This window comes from Salvelinus sp. IW2-2015, unplaced genomic scaffold, assembly GCF_002910315.2.
Source record: "Salvelinus sp. IW2-2015 unplaced genomic scaffold, ASM291031v2 Un_scaffold1381, whole genome shotgun sequence".
Classification (NCBI taxonomy): Eukaryota; Metazoa; Chordata; class Actinopteri; order Salmoniformes; family Salmonidae; genus Salvelinus; species Salvelinus sp. IW2-2015.
Genome location: NW_019942871.1, coordinates 224,915 through 244,685, shown reverse-complemented (window position 1 = coordinate 244,685; position 19,771 = coordinate 224,915). Strand labels below are relative to the sequence as shown.

Sequence of the window (19,771 nt, the reverse complement as noted above, 5' to 3'; positions counted from 1 at the left end):
CGTAAATTGCCAACAAAATAACTTCTTAGTGTGGTGCGTTTTGTTAACCTTTATGTACTAGGCAAGTTCAGTTTCAAGAACAAAATTCTGATTTACAATTGCACGGCCAAACCCGGACGACGCTGGCCAATTGCTGCGCCCGCCCTATGGGACTTCCAATCACGGCGATGTATACACGCCTAGAATCGGTTAGTCAGCCAAAAATGTAATATGGGTTGCATCACTAATACTCCGTGTAGACACAACACCTCAAAGAACTTCGGATGGACGTAGTTCCCAAGACGAATCGACCATGAGTTGTGATAGGCAGCCTGAGAATCTCACTAAAGACCAGCTGACGCTCCGCTGAGCTGGCCCGCTCCAACTTCAACTGGATAAACCTGGAAGATCACAAACACTCAAATTAATGTTCCTATATTTACTCAACAGAGATAAGAACGGGCGGGAAAAAAAAAAAAAAACAAAAAAAAAAAAAGGAAAACAAAAAACAGATGAAGAGAGGGGGGGGTGAAGAGAGAGAAACAGATTGCAGAGAGGGGGGGGTGAAGAGAGAGAAACAGAGATGAGAGAGGGGGGTGAAGAGAGAGAACAGATGAGGGGGGTAAGGAGAGAGAAGAAACAGATGAGAGAGGGGGGGTGACAGAGAGAGAAAAACAGATGAGAGAGGGGGGGGTGAAGAGAGAGAACAGATTGAGAGAGGGGGGTGAAGAGATGAGAAACAGATGAGGGGGGTATGAGGAGAAAACAGAGGAGAGGGGATGAGAGAGAAACAAAGATGAGAGAGGGGGGGATGAGGAGAGAGGGCAGGGATGAGGAGAGAAAGAGATGAGAGAGGGGGGGATGAGGAGAGAAAGAGATGAGAGAGGGGGGGGTGAGGAGAGAAAGAGATGAGGAGGGGGGGATGAGGAGAGAAAGAGTATGAGAGGGGGGATGAGGAGAGAAAGAGAGGAGAGAGGGGGGATGAGGAAGAAAGAGATGAGAGGGGGGGATGATAGGAGAATTTGTTCTCCAGGTACATTAACCCAATTTTAATGGATGTGTACTCAGTCGTATGCAAACCAGAATTTGTTAAGATTCCTGGCTCGGGAATGCAAAACAGACGGAGGCCCAGCACAATAGTCAAAAAGTATTATTCACGGAACGTTCTAAAGTAGGAATACAAAAACAATTCATTTTATTACGACTTCTCACGCACACACATTACACACAAACCATTACGGCAACACACATAACACAAACAGACGCACACACATATACAACAACCATACGCACACACATATCCCACAAACAGACGCACACACATATACACAAACAGACGCACAACACAAATATACACAAACAGCGCACACACATATACCCACAAACAGACGCAACACACCATATACACAAACCAGAACGCACACACATGTCCTGCCTTTACCCCAGGCCGCCAGAGATCAGTGACCTTGTCCTCTGAGTCATTTACTCCCTGTTCTCCTCCCTAATCCTCGTAGTCAGGGTCAGGCACGAGCTTCAGGACAGTCTGTGTTTATAAGACCATACAGACATGTGGTTCGTACCCTCATTCTGACTGAGGGACTACCATTTTATTATTATGATGTCATACATTCTAATCAATTCCATATAATTATTATGTTTCAGGGCGGAATATTCTAATCATTCAATTAACAGATAAATTCTCACCTATCAGGGGATGAGAGGGAGAGAGATGAGAAGAGGGGGGATGAGCGAAGAGGGGGGGTGAGGAGAGGGGGGGGCTGAGGAGGGGGGGCGGCGTGAGGGAGAGGGGGGGGGCTGAGGAGAGAGGGGGGCTGAGGAGAGAGGGGGGCTGAGAGAGGGGGCGGCTGAGAAGAGAGGGGGGCTGAGGAGAAGAGGGGGGGCTTGAGGAGAGAGGGGGAATGAGGAGAGGGGTGCTGAGGAGAGGGGGGCTGAGAGAGGTGATGAGGAGAGAGGGGGGCTGAGGAGAGAGGAACAGAGATGAAGAGAGGGAGGGGGGATGAGAGAGAAAAGAGATAGAGAGGGGGATGAGGAGAGAGAAAGAGATGAGAGAGGGGGGGATGAGGAGAGAGAAAGAGATGAGAGAGGGGGATGGGAGAGAGAAGAGATGAAGGGGGGGCTGAAGAGAGAGAAAGAGATGAGAAGAGGGGTGGGATAGGAGAGAAAAGAGATGAGAGAGGCGGGGGGTGAAAAAGAGAGAAAGAGATGACGAAGGGGGGATTGAGGAGAGAGAAAGAGATGAGAGAGGGGGGATGAGGAGAGAGAAAAAGAGATGGAGAGGGGGGATGAGGAGAGAGAGAGATTGAGAGAGGGAGGATGAGGGAGAGAGAATAGATGTAAGGGGGGGATGAGGACGAGAGAAAGGAGCTGACGAGGGGGGGATGAGGAGAGAGAAAGAAGATTGAGAGGGGGGGAGAGGAGAAGGAGAAAGAGATGAGAGGGGGATGAGGAGATGAGAGACAGATGAGAGAGGGTATGAGGAGAGGAGAAAAGAGATGAGAGAGGCGGGATGAAGACAGAAAGAGATGAGAAGGGGGGTATAGAGGAGAGAACAGAGATGACAGAGGGGGGTGAAGAGAGAAAAGAGATGCAGAGAGGGGGCATAGCGAGCGAAAGAGCATTGAGGGGAATGAAGACAGAAAGAGATGAGAGAGGGGGGATGAGGAAAAAGAGAGAGAAGGGGGGGATGAGGATAATGATCAATAATCAATAATGATTAAGACAGTAGGTCTGAGGTTTGGTACCAGGTTCGGTATTGGGCAGGGGTGCATGAGATTGTTTGTGCTATATAGCTGTGACAATTTTATGAATATGGCCATTAGGTGTGCGTATGCTGTGTGTCTCTCTACCTGCTGGTCCTGGCTGGAACTCCATGTGTCTCTCTACCTGCTGGTCCTGGCTGAACTCCATGATGTGTCTCTCTACCTGCTGGTCCTGGCTGAAGCTCCATGATGTGTGTCTCCCTACCTGCTGGTCCTGGCTGACTCCATGATGTGTCTCTCTACCTGCTGGTCCTGGCTGAACTCCATGATGTCTCTCTCCTACCTGCTGGTCCTGGCTGAACTCAATGATGTCTCTCTCTACCTGCTGGTCCTGGCTGAACTCCATTGATGTCTCTCCTACCTGCTGGTCCTGGCTGAACTCCATGATGTCTCTGGCTCTACCTGCTGGTCCTGGCTGAACTCCATGAGTTGTCTCTTCTACCTGCTGGTCCTGGCTGAACTCCATTGATGTGGTCTCTTCTACCTGCTGGTCCTGGCTGAACTCCATGATGTTCTCTTCTCTACCTGCTGGTCCTGGCTGAACTCCATGATGTTGTCTCTCTACCTGCTGGTCCTGGCTGAACTCCATGATGTTTCTCTACCTGCTGGTCCTGGCTGAACTCCTGATATGTGCTCTCTACCTGCTGGTCCTGGCTGAACTCCATGATGTGTCTCTCTACGCTGCTGGTCCTGGCTGAACTCCATGTTTCTCTTACCTGCTGCCGTGTTGGTCCTGGGCTGAACTCCATGATGTGCCCAGCAAATCTCTCTCAGCTTGCAGGTTGGGGTAGCGGTTGTTCCGGAAGTCTTCCAGGAGCCGGCTGCGCCCTGAAGGCATCACGTCCGACATTCCGTAACGTAGCCGTGACGACGGGAAGAGCTGGCTGCTGGGGAGAGAAGAGGGAGAGCCAGAACTGGCGCTGCGATACTTCGCCCTCTGCCCACCGGAGCAGCAGATATGAAACGACCGCTGCCATTGGTCAGACCTCCTGTGGGAGGGGTTCAGAGAGGAGGATGGTTAGTGCTGATTGGACATAACAATAACCATGTAAAATGTTATAAAACACAAAAATGCACTGCAAGTTTTATGCAGCATGTAACAATAGACCTCGTCACTCACCCAGGTTGAGGTTGGATGAGGAGCTGTGAATGGACAGAGAGGGGTGGGAGTTAGGGAGTGGGAGGGGCCTTGGTTGGGCAGAGGCATTCCGACCGGACCAGGGGAGGAGCTAAAGCCCAGGGTTCCATTGTAGAACCCCCGTGAAGCCAAATGTGGAGCATGATGTGTCTCTCTACCTGCTGGTCCTGGCTGAACTCCATGATGTGTCTCTCTACCTGCTGGTCCTGGCTGAACTCCATGTTTCTCTCTACCTGCTGCCGTGTTGGTCCTGGCTGAACTCCATGATGTGCCCAGCAATCTCTCTCAGCTGCAGGTTGGGGTAGCGGTTGTTCCGGAAGTCTTCCAGGAGCCGGCTGCGCCCTGAAGGCATCACGTCCGACATTCCGTAACGTAGCCGTGACGACGGGAAGAGCTGGCTGCTGGGAGAGAAGAGGGAGGAGCCAGAACTGGCGCTGCGATACTTCGCCTCTGCCCCCGGAGCAGCAGATATGAAACGACCGCTGCCATTGGTCAGACCTCCTGTGGGAGGGGTTCAGAGAGGAGGGATGGTTAGTGCTGATTGGACATAACAATAACCATGTTAAAATGTTATAACCACAAAAATGCACTGCAAGTTTTATGTCAGCATGGTAACAATAGACCTCGTCACTCACCCAGGTTGAGGTTGGATGAGGAGCTGTGATTGGACAGAGAGGGGGGTGGAGTTAGGGAGTGGGAGGGGCCTTGGTTGGGCAGAGGCATTCCGACCGGACCAGGGGAGGAGCTAAAGCCCAGGGTTCCATTGTAGAACCCCCCGTGGCCAATGGGAGTGAGGCTGGACTGCGTGCGTTTGTACAAGTCACTACTGCCGGTCAGTGAGTCACGACGAGAACTGTTGCCACCGCTGGAGTTAGCCACTGGAGGGAGACAGAGAGACCATTAAAACACACACGGAGTTGGCCAGTAGAGGGAGCTATACACACAGACACATAGATAAGTCAGACAGCTTCAGACAGTMGAACAGAAATAGTGAGAAGCATTTCCATTAGGGATGGGCATTTGAATTTTTTTTTTACATGTACTTCGACTATCTTAATATCTGGAAAAACAATGATTTATTTTTATTTTTATATCAAATAGTTGGGCCTCCCGAGTGGCGCAGTGGTCTAAGGCACTGCATCGCAGTGTTAGCTGTGCCACTAGAGATCCTGGTTCGAGTCCAGGCTCTGTCAGAGCCGGCCYCGACCGGTAGACCCATGGGGCAGCGCACAATTGMCCCAGCGTCGTCCGYGTTTGGCCGGCAGGGATGTTCTTGTCCCATCGCGCTCTAGTGACTCCTGTGGTGGGCCGGGCGCAATGCAGGCTGACACGTCGCCAGGTGTACAGTGTTTCCTCATACACATTGGTGCGGCTGGCTTCCGGGTTAAGCGGGCATTGTGTCAAGAAGCAGTGCGGGTTGGCTGGGTTGTGTTTCGGAGGACGCACGGCTCTCGACCTTTGCCTCTCCCGAGTCCGTACGGGAGTTGCAGCGATGAGACAACTACTACCAATTGGAAACCATGAAATTAGGGAGAAAAAGGGGTCAAGTTTTAAATAAAAAAAATAAGATATTTGAATAGTCAAAATACAGGTAAAAAATAAACTTTGTCGCGTGACTCAGGAAGCGCTCTGCTTGTTGTTTCCGGCGCAAGAGGAGCAGGGGTCGGTGCGTCTGACATGGAGACATGGAGAGAGAGCGACAGAGAGAGGAAGTAGCCAAATAGACTTGTGCAAGTTAAACTTGATGGATAACCTATCGCAGGAACATCTCATCTGGTAGTGTCTGTCTGTCGTGACTGGAGTTAGTTAGCCAGCTAGCTAGCCAGGCTAATTCAGCTAGCTAGCCAGGCTAATTCAGCTAGCTAGCCAGGCCAATTCAGCTAGCTAGCCAGGCCAATTCAGCTAGCTAGCCAGGCCAATTCAGCTAGCTAGCCAGGCTAATTCAGCTAGCTAGCCAGGCTAATTCAGCTAGCTAGCCAGGCTAATTCAGCTAGCTAGCCAGGCTAATTCAGCTAGCTAGCCAGGCTAATTCAGGCTATTTAGCCGCGTCCTCGTCTAAAACAACTCCATATTAAACAGCCTACCTGTTAGTTAATCACCGTGCGCAATCTCTAATATCAAGGAAGATTCGAGGTTCTGCTCGCGGTTCTGCTCGCCTAAATTAGAATACCACATGATAAGCTGTAGACTATAATATTTACCAAAATAGTTTATATTTCTAGTAGCTGTCTATTTACCACCACAAGTTGATGATGGCACTAAGACCGGACTCAACAAGCTGTATAGGGCCATAAGCAAACAAGAAAATACGCACATAGAGGCGGCGCTCCTAGTGGCCAGTTACTTAAATGCAGGAAAACTGAAATGCGTTTTACCTCATTTCTACCAGCATGTCACCTGTGCAACTAGAGGCAAAAATATTCTAGATCACCTTTACTACACACAGACACGCATAGAATGCTCTCCCTCCATTTGGCAAATCTGACCAAAAACTGATCTGATGAAGCGGATGCTAAGCTACATGAATGTTTCGCTAGCACAGATTGGAATATGTTCTGGGATTCATCCGATGGCATTGAGGAGTTTACCACATCAGTCATCGGCTTCATTAATAAGTGCATCGACGACGTCTTCTCCACAGTGACCGTACGTACATTTCCCAACCAGAAGCCATGGATTACAGGCAACATCTGCACTGAGCTAAAGGCAAGAGCTGRCACTTTCAAGGAGCGGGACACTAACCCGGACGCTTATAAGAAATCCTGCTACAACCTCCGATGAACCATCAAACACATAGTGTCAATAGCGGACTAAGAAAGAATACTACCTACACCAGCTCTGATGCTCATCGGATGTGGTACGGCTTGTAAACTATTACGGACTACAAAAGGAAACCCAGCCGCGAGTTATCCAGTGGCGCGAGCCACCCAGACTAGATAAATAAATTATATTCTACGCTCGCTCCAACGCTAGCAACACTGAACCATGCTCTTCCGGACGACTGTGTGATCACGCTCTCCGTAGCCGATGTGAGTAGAATCCTATAAATAGGTTAACATCCTGGGGGCTAGACGGAATACCAGGATGCATACTCAGTACACGCGCTGATCAGCTGGCACTGACATTTTCAGCCTCTCCCTGTCAGAGTCTGTAATAGATACATGTTTCAAGCAGATCACCATAGTACCTGTGCCCAAGAACGCCAAGGTAACCTGTCTAAATGACATTCGCCCCGTAGCACTCACGTCTGTAGCCGTGAAATGGCGGTCATGGCACACATCAACACCATCACCCTGGACTCACTTAAATTCGCATACCACCCCAACAGATCCACATATGACGCAATATCTAGTGCTCTCCTCACTTCCCTTTCCCACCTGGACAGAAGGAACACCTACGTGAGAATGCTGTTCATTTCCCTACAGCCCGGCATTCAACACCAGTGCCCTCATCACTAAGCTAAGGATCCTGGACGAGGAGCGCCAAGGTTGTGATGGTAGGCAACAACACATCCGCCACGCTGACCCTCAACATGGAAGCCCATCAGGGGTGAATATTCAATCCCCTCCTGTACTCCCTGTTCTCACACGACTGCGTAGCCGCGCACGACTCCGACACCATCATTAAGTTTGCTGACGACATGACGGTGGTAGGCCTGATCACCGACGACGATGAGACAACCTATAGGGAGGCGGTGCCAGGAAAACAACCTCTCCCCTTAACATCAGCAAGACCAAGGAGCTGATTGTGGACTACAGGAAACAGAGGGCCGAGCCCCCATCCACATCGACGGGGCTGTAGTGGTGGGGCAGGTAGAGAGCAACACGGCTGTAGTGGTGGGGCAGGTAGAGAGCAACACGGGGCTGTAGTGGTGGGCAGGTAGAGAGCAACACGGGGCTGTAGTGGTGGGGCAGGTAGAGGCAACACGGGTGTAGTGGAGGGGCAGAGTAGAGAGCAAACACGGGGCTGCAGTGGTGGGAGTAGGAGGAGCAACACGGGGCTGCAGTGGTGGGCAGGTAGAAGAGCAACACGGGGCTGTAGTGGTGGGCAGGTAGAGAGCAACACGGGGCTGTAGTGGTGGGGCAGGTAGAGAGCACACGGGGCTGCAGTGGTGGGGCAGTAGAGAGCAACACGGGGCTGTAGTGGTGAGGCAGGTAGAGAGCAACACGGGGCTGTAGTGGTGGGGCAGGTAGAGAGCAACACGGGGCTGTAGTGGTGGGGCAGGTAGAGAGCAACACGGGGCTGTAGTGGTGGGGCAGGTAGAGAGCAACACGGGGCTGTAGTGGTGGTGGGGCAGGTAGAGAGCAACACGGGGCTGTAGTGGTGGGGCAGGTAGAGAGCAACACGGGGCTGTAGTGTGGTGGGGCAGGTAGAGAGCAACACGGGGCTGTAGTGGTGGGGCAGGTAGGAAGCACACGGGGCTGTAGTGGTGGGGCAGGTAGAGAGCAACACGGGCTGTAGGTGGTGGGGCAGGTAGAGCAACACGGGGCTGTAGTGGTGGGGCAGGTAGAGAGCAACACGGGGCTGCAGTGGTGGGGCAGGTAGAGAGCAACACGGGGCTGTAGTGGTGGGGCAGGTAGAGAGCAACACGGGGCTGTAGTGGTGGGGCAGGTAGAGAGCAACACGGGGCTGTAGTGGTGGGGCAGGTAGAGAGCAACACCCACTTCACTAAGGAATTATCTTGGCCCAACGCCTCTTCCCCATCAGGAGGCTGAAAAGATTTGGAATGGGCCCTCAGATCCTCAAAGAGTTCCATAACTGCACACTGAGAGCATCTAGACTGGCTGCGTCACCGCTTGGTCTGGCACCAGTACATCACAGGGGCCGCGCTCACTGCCATCCAGGACCTCTATAACAGGCGGTATCAGAGAAGGCCCTAAAAATTGTCAAGGACTCCAACTACCAAGTCATAGACTGTTTCTCTCTGCTACCACGCGGCAATTGTACCGATGCACCAAGTCTGGAACCAACCGGACCCTAAACAGCTCTACCCCAAGCCATAAGACTGATATAGTTAGTATCCTATTGGCTAGTCACTTTACCCCTACCTACAGTATACTGCTGTTACTGTCTATTATCTATCCTTTACCCTACCTACAGTATACTGCTGTTACTGTCTATTATCTATCCTATTGGCTAGTCACTTTACCCCTACCTACAGTATAGTGCTGTTACTGTCTATTATCTATCCTGTTGTCTAGTCACTTTACCCCTACCTACAGTATACTGCTGTTACTGTCTATTATCTATCCTGTTGTCTAGTCACTTTACCCCTACCTACAGTATACTGCTGTTACTGTCTATTATCTATCCTGTTGTCTAGTCACTTTACCCCTACCTACAGTATACTGCTGTTACTGTTTATATCTATCCTGTTGCCTAGTCACTTTCCCACCTACAGTATACTGCTGTTACTGTCTATATAACTATCCTGTTGTCTAGTCACTTTACCCCTACCTACAGTATAACTGCTGTTACTGTCTATTATCTATCCTGTTGTCTAGTCACTTTACCCCTACCTACAGTATACTGCTGTTACTGTCTATTTATTATCCTGTTGTATTCGTCTAGTCACTTTACCCCTACCTACAGTTACTAGCTGTTACTGTTCTATTATCTATCCTGTTCTAGTCACTTTACCCCTACCTACAGTATACTCGCTGACGTCTATTATCTTATCCTGTTGTCTATCACTTTACCCCTACTACAGTATACTGCTGTTACTGTCTATTATCTATTCTGTTGTCTAGTCACTTTACCCCTACCTACAGATGTACTGCGTTACTGATATATCTGTATATTATACTATAACTCTTATCTATATATTATATATCTATAGTTGAAGTCGGAAGATTATAATACACTTTAGGTTGAGTCATTAAAACGTGTTGTGTTCAACACTCCACAACATTTCTTGTTAAACAAAACATATAATTTTTAGGAATCAAGGTAACTCTGCTTTGTGCCAGTTCAGACATTAAAGAATTCATCTGTACAGACATTTTTCCAACAAATTGGTTAGACAGAATTTATTTCATTTTAATTCACTGTATCACAATTCCAGTGGATCAGAGTTTACATACACTAAGTTGACTGTGCCTTTAAACAGCTTGGAATTCCAGAAAATGATGTCATGGCTTAGAAGCTTCTGATAGACTATTTGACATAATTTGAGTCAATTGGAGGTAGTACCTGAGGATGTATTTCAAGGCCTCCCTTCAAACTCAGTGCCTTTGCTTGACATCATGGGAAAATCAAAAGAAATCAGCAAGAGCTTAAAAAAAAAAATTGTAGACCTCCACACGTCTGGTTCATCCTTTGGGAGCAGTTTCCAAATGCACTGAGAAGTACCGTTCTCGTACAAACAATAGCGCAAGCATAAACACCATGGGACCACGCAGCCGTCATACCGCTCAGAAAGGAGACGTGTTCTGTCTCTAGAGATGAACGTACTTTGCTGCAAAAAGTGCTAATCAATCACAGAACAACAGCAAAGACCTTGTGAAGATGCTGGAGGACAGGTACAAAAGTATCTATATCAACAGTAAAACGAGTCCTATATCGACATAACCTGAAAGGCCGCACAGCAAGGAAGAAGCCACTGCTCCAAAACCGCCCATTAAAAAAAAGCCAGACTACGGTTGCAACTGCACATGGGTACAAAGATCGTACTTTTTGGAGAAATGTCCTCTGGTCTGATGAAACAAAAATTAGAACTGTTTGTGCCATAATGACCATCGTTACGTTTGGAGGAAAAAGGGGGAGGTGCTTGCCGAAGAACACATCCCAACGTGAAGCACGCGACGGGGTGGCAGCATCATGTTGTGGGGTGCTCTTTGCTGCAGGAGGAGCTGTGCACTTCACAAAATAGATTTTTCATGAGAAAGGAAATTTTGTGGATATATTGAAGCACACATCTCAGAGACATCTCAGGGAAGTTAAAGCTTGGTCGCAAATGGTCTTCCAAATGGACAACGACCCCAAGCATACTTCCAAAGTTGTGGCAAAATGGCTTAAGGACAACACAAGTCAAGTATTGGAGTTCCAAGCCCATCACAAAGCCCTGACCTCAATCCTATAGAACATTTGTGGGCAGAACTGAAAAAGCGTGTGTGAGAAAGGAGGCCTACAAACCTGACTCAGTTACACCAGCTCTGTCAGGAGGAATGGGCCAAAATTCACCCAACTTATTGTGGGAGCTTGTGGAAGGCTACCCGAAACGTTTGACCCAAGTTAAACAATTTAAAGGCAATGCTACCAAATACTAATTGAGTGTATGTAGACTTCTGACCCACTGGGAATGTGATTAAAGAAATAAAAGCTGAAATAAATCTCTACTATTATTCTGACATTTCACATTATTAAAATAAAGTGGTGATCCTAACTGACCTAAAACAGGGAATTTTTACTAGGATTAAATGTCAGGAATTGTGAAAAACTGAGTTAATGACTCCAACCTAAGTGTATGTAAACTTCCGACTTCAACTGTGTGTGTATGTAGGTATGCATGTAGGTATGCATGTAGGTATGTATGCATGTAGGTATAATATATATATTCCCTGTGTTATTCTTCTATTATTTCTCTGCATTGTTAGGCCCGTAAGTAATAGTTTGTCTAAACATGTTGTTAAAACACGTGACTAATACCATTTGACTTGATTTCTACTTCACTTGCTACACATGAAGCCTCTGACGGTAGTGCTGCTTTGAGTGACCCACAACAACAAGCAGCTACACAGGTGAAAAGTGTGTAGGCTACCAGTGTTTTTAAAATGGGACGCAGCCATAAAAACGGTCAAATCTGTTATTTCATTAACATTTCTAAATGCCATGGTTTGTACAAATCTCACAGATCATTTTATTTTAGACAAAGCCCTTTCATTAAAATACGCAGTTTTATTATTTGTCCGAAATTAATACTCTCGCAAAGTAACTGAATACTAACGTCCGTTCGGATACCGAAATAACCGTAACCCTGCTCTCCATTCGTAAGCCTACTGAGTCTTAGGTTGCACACACACACACACACCTGCAGTGCCACACACACACACACCTGCAGTGCCAAAGCCGCCCAACGTAGCTCCGAGTGAAGAGTTGCTCTGACCAAACCCCAGAGAGGCGGAGCCGGGGCCCGGCTGGGCGGAGCCTGTATAGAAAACAACCAAGCACCTTTGTTAATATACTTTTTGTCACCGAGTTTATATGCTAAACAAAATAATATTTGAACACGTTTTGGTCACGTTCCAGGCCGAATACATTGCAGACACCTGCCAGGTCTCAAAGACAAGACATGTATTTTGACATATGAACTACCACATGACATAGGAATCTGATGCGCGACTGCGCAATCCATGACGCGGCATGCAACCATTGACCGTCTCCAATGTAGTCGGCCTGGAACCAACCTCTGCCAATTCACCCGTTTAGTTTTTTTTACTCACAGTACGTTGATTGGCTACCTTGAGAGAAGAGGGAGGAGCTCTGGGATGAGTTGCTAAGAGAAGATCCATAAAAGGAGTTTCCTGACATAACCCCTCCCCCCTGCTGCTGAGGCTGCTGGGATTGCATGGCTCGGAACTGACCATTGGCCCCGCCTCCCATACCACCGTTAGCCCCGCCACCCGCTGCCGCCACTGGAGAGAGGGTAGAGAGAGAGAAATTAATTGTCATAAGTGAGAGTTTGGTGGGCTGCTACAAGTGATGGAGAGATACTGTATTAGGGTGACTGAGTGACAGAGATACTGTATTAGGGTGACTGAGTGACAGAGATGCTGTATTAGGGTGACTGAGTGACAGAGATACTGTATTAGGGTGACMGAGTGACGAGACGATACTGTATTAGGGTGACTGAGTGACGGAGAGATACTGTATTAGGGTGACTGAGTGACGGAGAGATACTGTATTAGGGTGACTGAGTGACAGAGATACTGTATTAGGGTGACTGAGTGACGGAGAGATACTGTATTAGGGTGACTGAGTGATAGTGTAAATGGAGGAGTGAGTTACCTGCTTGTGCAGCGGAGGGAGAGATAATAACTGAGCCTGCGGGGGTCATGAGGCGTACGGGCCCACCCCTAGATCCTGTGTTGACCACTAGCGCCCCCGTCTGGTCATAGTAAGCAGCTGGAGCCAGCATGGGATAGCCTGCAGAGAGGAACTCATGGGTTAATCAGTGTGTGTGTGTGTGTGAAAGCAAGCACGTGTGTGTTAGTAAATGTCTTGCTCACCAGGCACGCCGGCAGCCAGCCCCTGTCCGAAGGCGAGCGCTGAGTTGACTGCTGCGGCAGAGATCAGCTGGTCGTTCTGCTGACCCTGTTGACCGTGGCTAGGGGTCAGGGGTCGCTGGTTACCGCCCCCACGCATCACCTAGAGTTACATAAAGGTTAGCCAATAGGAGGGCAGAAGGTCTGAGACTGAGCCAATGGGAAACGCTGAGGAGCGGCGAGGGCTGGTTTTACGCCACACGGTGTTGTTCTCAGTAAAATGCCATGGACACACTGTGACACGAGGAGAAATAAAGTGCACGAGGGCATAACTCATGCTTGTGGTAATCTTACAACCATAAAGCGGTGAGCACTGAAGCAAAAAAGTTGCTTTACCTAAATGAGGAGAGGTCTAGCCAATAGGAAGCCACTGACCTGTTGTTGGTTCTGCTGGTTCTGTCCTTGAGCCTGTTGATTGGCTGAGTTGTTGGCGGCCGCAGCCTGTTGCTGGAACAGATTGGCTGGATACACTCCCCAGGGAGTCACCCCGTAGTACTGGGGAGGCATCACCGCCGGGCCTGAACACACACAATAACTTAGTTGGTATAGGATGGAGGTTGCAACGTCAAGACAGCAGATTCCCGGGACCACCCATATATAAAAATGTAAGCACGCTGGACTGTCATCATATTCCCATAGTACTGGGGATATGAAATAACAAAATGGCAGGAGTGTGTGTCTTTGTGTGTGTGTGTGTGTGTGTGTGTGTGTGTGTGTGTGTGTGAGAGTGTGTGAGTGTGCTGGTGTGGTGGGTGTGTGTGTGTGTCTTACCCAGTGTTGCAGCAGCTGCCAGTCCAGCAGCGTAGGGGTCGGTTCCAGGCGGACCAGTACTGATGATGTAAGGGTTGGGAACAAACGCTTGAGCCAAACCTGAAAAGACACGTACATAAAGATCACAGAGAAACCGAGACGAGAGCTGCCCGACAGTGATGGAAGTTTTGGTTGACGGTAATTGGCCGGCCAGACACACATTTTCTCCTCTCCTCCGCTCCTGACTCCATGTGCTGCCATAGAAAGACAATGAGTGCAACAGCCATCCACATTCAAGTGAATAATGACATAATGGGTGGACTGGTGGCCATTGAGTGTACCCATAGCAACAAAGCAGGAAGTAAAATAGATGCTAAAATATGTGCAATGATTTTCCGATTCAGCTCAACTGACAAAACATTTACTGAATTGCATGAACCACATCAGTTAACATTTGAACGAACATTCTACATTACCATGGAAATGATGGCGTCACAATACCAGGCAGCCATCGTGAGTATACAAATGACTGTATATTGACAAAGCCATTGATCACGTGACATCCATCATTCAGATGTAGAGACTCAATAGGACATTTGAAGCCCGGTGAGGAGGTTAAGATGGCGTTTCACGGAGACTAAACTTAKAGAGTGAGCTACTCCAGAGGTGATGTTGCAGGCTAGCTCACGGCTGCCGTCTCTCATAGAGTAACTGAAGTTYAAAGCCAACCGGAGTACTGCAGGSTGCCATTAGCTACTAAATGATCTTATGTCTGTGTGCGAGGCAATAGATTCAAGGACATGCATCTGATGTAATGTAATTATTGGTGCCATGATTGTCMTCAAGTCCAGTCCAAATTCAACTGATTGGACATGATTTWAAAAAAGGCACACACCTGTCTATATAAAGGTCCCACAGTTGACAGGGCATGTCAGAACAAAAACCAAGCCATGAGGTCGAAGGAATTGTCCGTAGAGCTCCAAGACAGGATTGTGTCGAGGCACAGATCTGGGGTGGGATACCAAAACATTTCTGCCACATTGAATATCCCAAGAGCACAGTGGCCTCCATCATTCTTAAAATGAAGAAGTTTGGAACCGCCAAGACTCTTCCTAGAGCTGGCCTCCTGGCCAAACTGAGCAATCAGGGGAGAAGGATCTTGGTCAGGGAGGTGACCAAGAACCCAAATGGTCACTGACAGAGCTCCAGGGTGAACCTTCCAGGAGGACAACCATCTCTGCAGCACTCCACCAATAAGGCCTTTATGGGAGAGCGGCCAGACAGAAGCCACTCTTCTTTAAAAAGGCACAACAGCCTGCTTGGAGTTTACCAAAAGGCACCTAAAGGACTAAGACCATGTGAAACAAGATTCTCTGGTCTGATGAAACCCAGATTGAACTCTTTGGCCTGAACGCCAAGCGTCACTTCTGGAGGAAACCAGGTACTGCTCATCACCTGGCCAATACCATCCCTACGGTGAAGCATGGAGGTGGCAGCATTATGCTGTGGGGATGTTTTTCAGAGGCGGGGACTGGGAGACTAGTCAGGATCGAGGGAAAGATGAACGGAGAAAAGTACAGAGAGATCCTTGATGAAAACCTGCTCCAGAGCGCTCAGGACCTCAGACTAGGGCGAAGGTTCACCTTCCAACAGGACAACGACCCTAAGCACACAGCCAAGACAACGCAGGAGTGGCATCGGGACAAGTCTCTGAATGTCCTTGAGTGGCCCAGCCAGAGCCCGGACTTGAACCCGATCGAAAATCTCTGCAGACCTGAAAATAGCTGTGCAGCAACGCTCCCCATCCAACCTGACAGAGCTTGAGAGAATCTGCAGAGAAAAACGGGAGAAACTCCCCAAATACAGGTGTGCCAAGCTTGTAGCATCATACACAAGAAGACTCGAGGCTGTAATCGCTGCCAAAGGTGCTTCACTGAGTAAAGGGTTCAAATACTTATGTAAATGTGATTGGTTTTTAATTTGTCCGAAATTAACAAAACGTCTAAAAAGCAGTTTTTGCTTTATCGTTACGGGGCCTTGTGATGTCGTTACGGGGCCTTGTGTGTAGATTGTTGAGGGGAAAAATGTATTTAATACATTTTAAAATAAGGCTGTAACGTAACTAAGGATGATACAGTTACCGGTTTCAAGATAAACCACGGTAAAATTCCAGACGATTAGTTTTAGTATCAAATTAGCATTAAAACCGTGTTTGATTACCGTGGTTTGAAAAACTCCCGGTAAATAGTGTCCAGCATCAACCAAAGTCATCAACAGTCTGACGCAGGCGCAGCAACGTGGGTTTTGTTTTGTGTGAAAACATGGCGGAAGGCAGTGACAGCGCTCAGGAGATTTTTCCGGCCTTCTAAGAGGACGAAATCTGAAGRYTGGTCGTATTTTGGGTTTTACGAGAGTGCTGAGGGAAACTTAAAATCGAAGATGGTCACCCTGTCTACAGAACATACAACAAAAAATACAAGTGCATAGTGCTGCCAATTTTATTTGTTGATTGTTGGTTTTCAATATAAAACGTGGTGAAATTATTTCAGTGTAGTAGTACTTTAACATTTCCAGCACGTTTTAATAATACTGATAACCGCGATAATTTTGGTCACTAAAATCTCTAAACGTAACAAAATGTGTAAAGAGGGGTCTGAAATCTTTTCAAATACATTGTATATGTTGTACTCAGTGTCTGATTTGACTCTCTGAGGGGAGACCACCCACAATTCTTCATCATTACACTATTGTTCTAAATTTAATTAAGTCCTAACTGTTTAAACAGAGAATTATTTTATTTTTTCCAGAGGGTCTTAATCCACGGTTATATGCTAATTGTGCCAGACATAAAAGATACACAGCTAGTCCAAGAACAACTTCATCACTGAATAACTGCCCAGAAATGGGTCAGTGGAGATTCATGTCTTTCACCTACAGTCAGTGGAGATTCATGTCTTTCACCTACAAAACAACTCACACAGACACTCTGTCTCTTACCAATGTGAGATTGCTGTGCTGCTGCCAAGGCATACTGCTGCTGTTGGGCCGCTAGAGCACTGGGTCTCTGGAACAACTATACACACACACAGGTTATATTACACACACGTTATATTACACACACACACACACAGGTTATATTACACACACGTTATATTACACACACACACACACAGGTTATATTACACACACAGGTTATATTACACACACAGGTTATATTACACACACAGGTTATATTACACACAGGTTATATTATATATAGTGCATTCAGAAAGTATTCAGACCCCTCGACTTTTCCATATTTTGTTACGTTACAGCCTTATTCTAAAATGGATTAAATCGTTGTTTTTTCACCAATCTACACACAATACCCCATAATGACAAAGCAAAAACTGGTTTAGAAATGTGCCAATTTATTACAAGCAACAACAACAAAAATATCTAATATCTAATATCACATTCACATAAGTATTCAGACCATTTAGTCAGTACTTTGTTGAAGCACCTTTGGCAGTGATTACAGCCTCAAGTCTTCTTGGGTARGACGCTACAAGCTTGGCACACCTGTTTTTGGGGAGTTTCTCCCATTCTTCTCTGCAGATCCTCTCAAGCTCTGACAGGTTGGATGGGGAGTGTTGCTGCACAGCTATTTTCAGGTCTCTCCAGAGATGTTKGATCMGGTTCAAGTCCGGGRTCTGGCTGGGCCACTCAAGGACATTCAGAGACTTGCCCTGAAACCACTCCTMCGTTGTCTTGGCTGGGTGCTTAGGGTCGTTGTCCTGTTGGAAGGTGAACCTTCTCCCCAGACTGAGAACCTGCTCCAGAGTGCTCAGGATTTCATCAAGGATCTCCCTGTACTTTACTCTGTTCATCTTTGCCTCTCCTGACTAGTCTCCCAGTCCCTGTTGCTGAAAAACATCCCCACAGCATGATGCTGCCACCACCATGTTTCAACGTAGGGATGGTGCCAGGTTTCCTTCAGACATGACGCTWGGCTTTCAGGCCAAAGAGTTCAATTTTGATTTCATCAGACCAGAGAATCTTGTTTCTCATTGTGTGAGAGTCCTTTAGGTGCCTTTTGGCAAACTCCACGCGGTCTGTCATGTGCCTTTTACTGAGGAGTGGCTTCCGTCTGGCCACTCTACCATAAAGGCCTGATTGGTAGAGTGCTGGAGAGAGGGCTGTTCTTCTGGAAGGTTCTCCCTTCTTCACAGAGGAACTCTGGAGCTCTGTCAGAGTGACCATCGGGTTCTTGGTCACCTCCCTAACCAAGGCCCTTCTCCCCCGATTGCTCAGTTTGGCCGGGCGGCCAGCTCTAGGAAGAGTCATAATGGTTCTAAACTTCTTCCATTTAAGAATGATGGAGGCCACTGTGTTCTTGGGGACCTTCAATAATGCAGACYTTTGCTGGTACCCTTCCCCAGATCTGTGCCTCGACACAATCCTGTCTCGGAGCTCTACCTTATATAGACAGGTGTGTGCCTTTCCAAATCATGTCCAATTTAATTTACCACAGATGGACTCCAATCAAGTTGTAGAAACATCTCAAGGATGACCAATGGAAACAGGATGCARCWGAGGTGAATTTCAATTCTCATATCAAAGGGTCTGAATACTTATGTAAATAAGGTATGTTTTTATTATTTTTTATTATTATACATTTGCAAAAATGTCTATAAACCTGTTTTCGCTTTGTCATTATGGGGTATTGTGATGTCATTATGGGGTATTGTGATGTCATTATGGGGTATTGTGTTTAGATTGATGATATTTTTTTTTTTATTTAACTCATTTTAGAATAAGGCTGTAACGTAACAAAATGTTGAAAAAGTCAAGGGGTCTGAATACTTTCTGAATGCACTGTACACACAGGTCACATTATCATCATCTATATATACACACGTTATGCTCACAGTCACACACTTAGTATATACACACATACACCTCTGCTGGTTGCTGTAGTAGAGGGGTCCATGGTGGTCATCACACACACACCTGTTGTTGGTTGCTGTAGTCGAACAGGCCCACGGTGGGCTGAGAGTCCATGGCCATCTGGGTGTTGTAGTCAAACTGCAAAGGCTCCATCACAGACTGCATGGTATCCATGGTAACACCATGTTCCACCCCAGAGAAGACCTCTTGGGGTTTGGGACCACCACCACCTCCCATGGAGACCATACCCTCCCCTACTACACCCCCTATTACGTCAGTGTCTGGCCCCGCGGGCAGTATCTGGCCTTGACGACTGGAGAGAGAAAGGAGGGACGGGGGGAGAGAAGAGGGACACGTCAGTGTCTGGCCCCGCGGGCAGTATCTGGCCTTGACGACTGGAGAGAGAAAGGAGGGAAACTACCGACCCCGTTCAAAGACACCTACTACCAGACCGTTCAAAGACACCTACTACAGACCCCGTTCAAAGGCACCTACTACAGACCCTGTTCAAAGACACCTACTACCAGACCCCGTTCAAAGGCACCTTACTACCAGACCCCGTTCAAAGCACCTACTACAGCCGTTTCAAAGGCACCTACTACCAGACCCTTCAAAGGCACCTACTACCAGACCCGTTCAAGACACCTACTACCAGACCCCGTTCAAAGGCACCTACTACCAGACCCCGTTCAAAGGCACCTACTACCAGACCCCGTTCAAAGCACCTACTACCAGACCCCGTTCAAGACACACTACCAGACCCGTTCAAAGGCACCTACTACCAGACCCCGTTCAAAGGCACCTACTACCAGACCCCGTTCAAAGGCACCTACTACCAGACCCCGTTCAAAGGCACCTACTACCAGACCCAGTTCAAAGGCACCTATATATTTTGTCTTGCCCATTCACCCTCTGAATGGCACACATTACAC

The 19,771-nt window shown here is 47.8% G+C and overlaps 1 protein-coding gene across 1 annotated transcript in view; it reads right to left on the bottom strand.

Annotated features, from left to right (window-relative positions):
- Positions 1-19,771, bottom strand: part of LOC112070633 (pumilio homolog 1) — a gene marked incomplete at its 5' end in the record, with an annotated part of 43,691 nt that overhangs the window by 15,195 nt on the left and 8,725 nt on the right. The window contains 11 exons of the mRNA XM_070439060.1: positions 249-380; positions 4,131-4,398; positions 4,533-4,775; positions 11,951-12,043; positions 12,357-12,530; positions 12,904-13,041; positions 13,125-13,263; positions 13,536-13,678; positions 13,932-14,030; positions 16,908-16,983; positions 18,903-19,152. Coding sequence (XP_070295161.1) covers positions 249-380; positions 4,131-4,398; positions 4,533-4,775; positions 11,951-12,043; positions 12,357-12,530; positions 12,904-13,041; positions 13,125-13,263; positions 13,536-13,678; positions 13,932-14,030; positions 16,908-16,983; positions 18,903-19,152 — 1,755 coding nt within the window. The remainder of the gene's footprint in view (positions 1-248; positions 381-4,130; positions 4,399-4,532; positions 4,776-11,950; positions 12,044-12,356; positions 12,531-12,903; positions 13,042-13,124; positions 13,264-13,535; positions 13,679-13,931; positions 14,031-16,907; positions 16,984-18,902; positions 19,153-19,771) is intronic.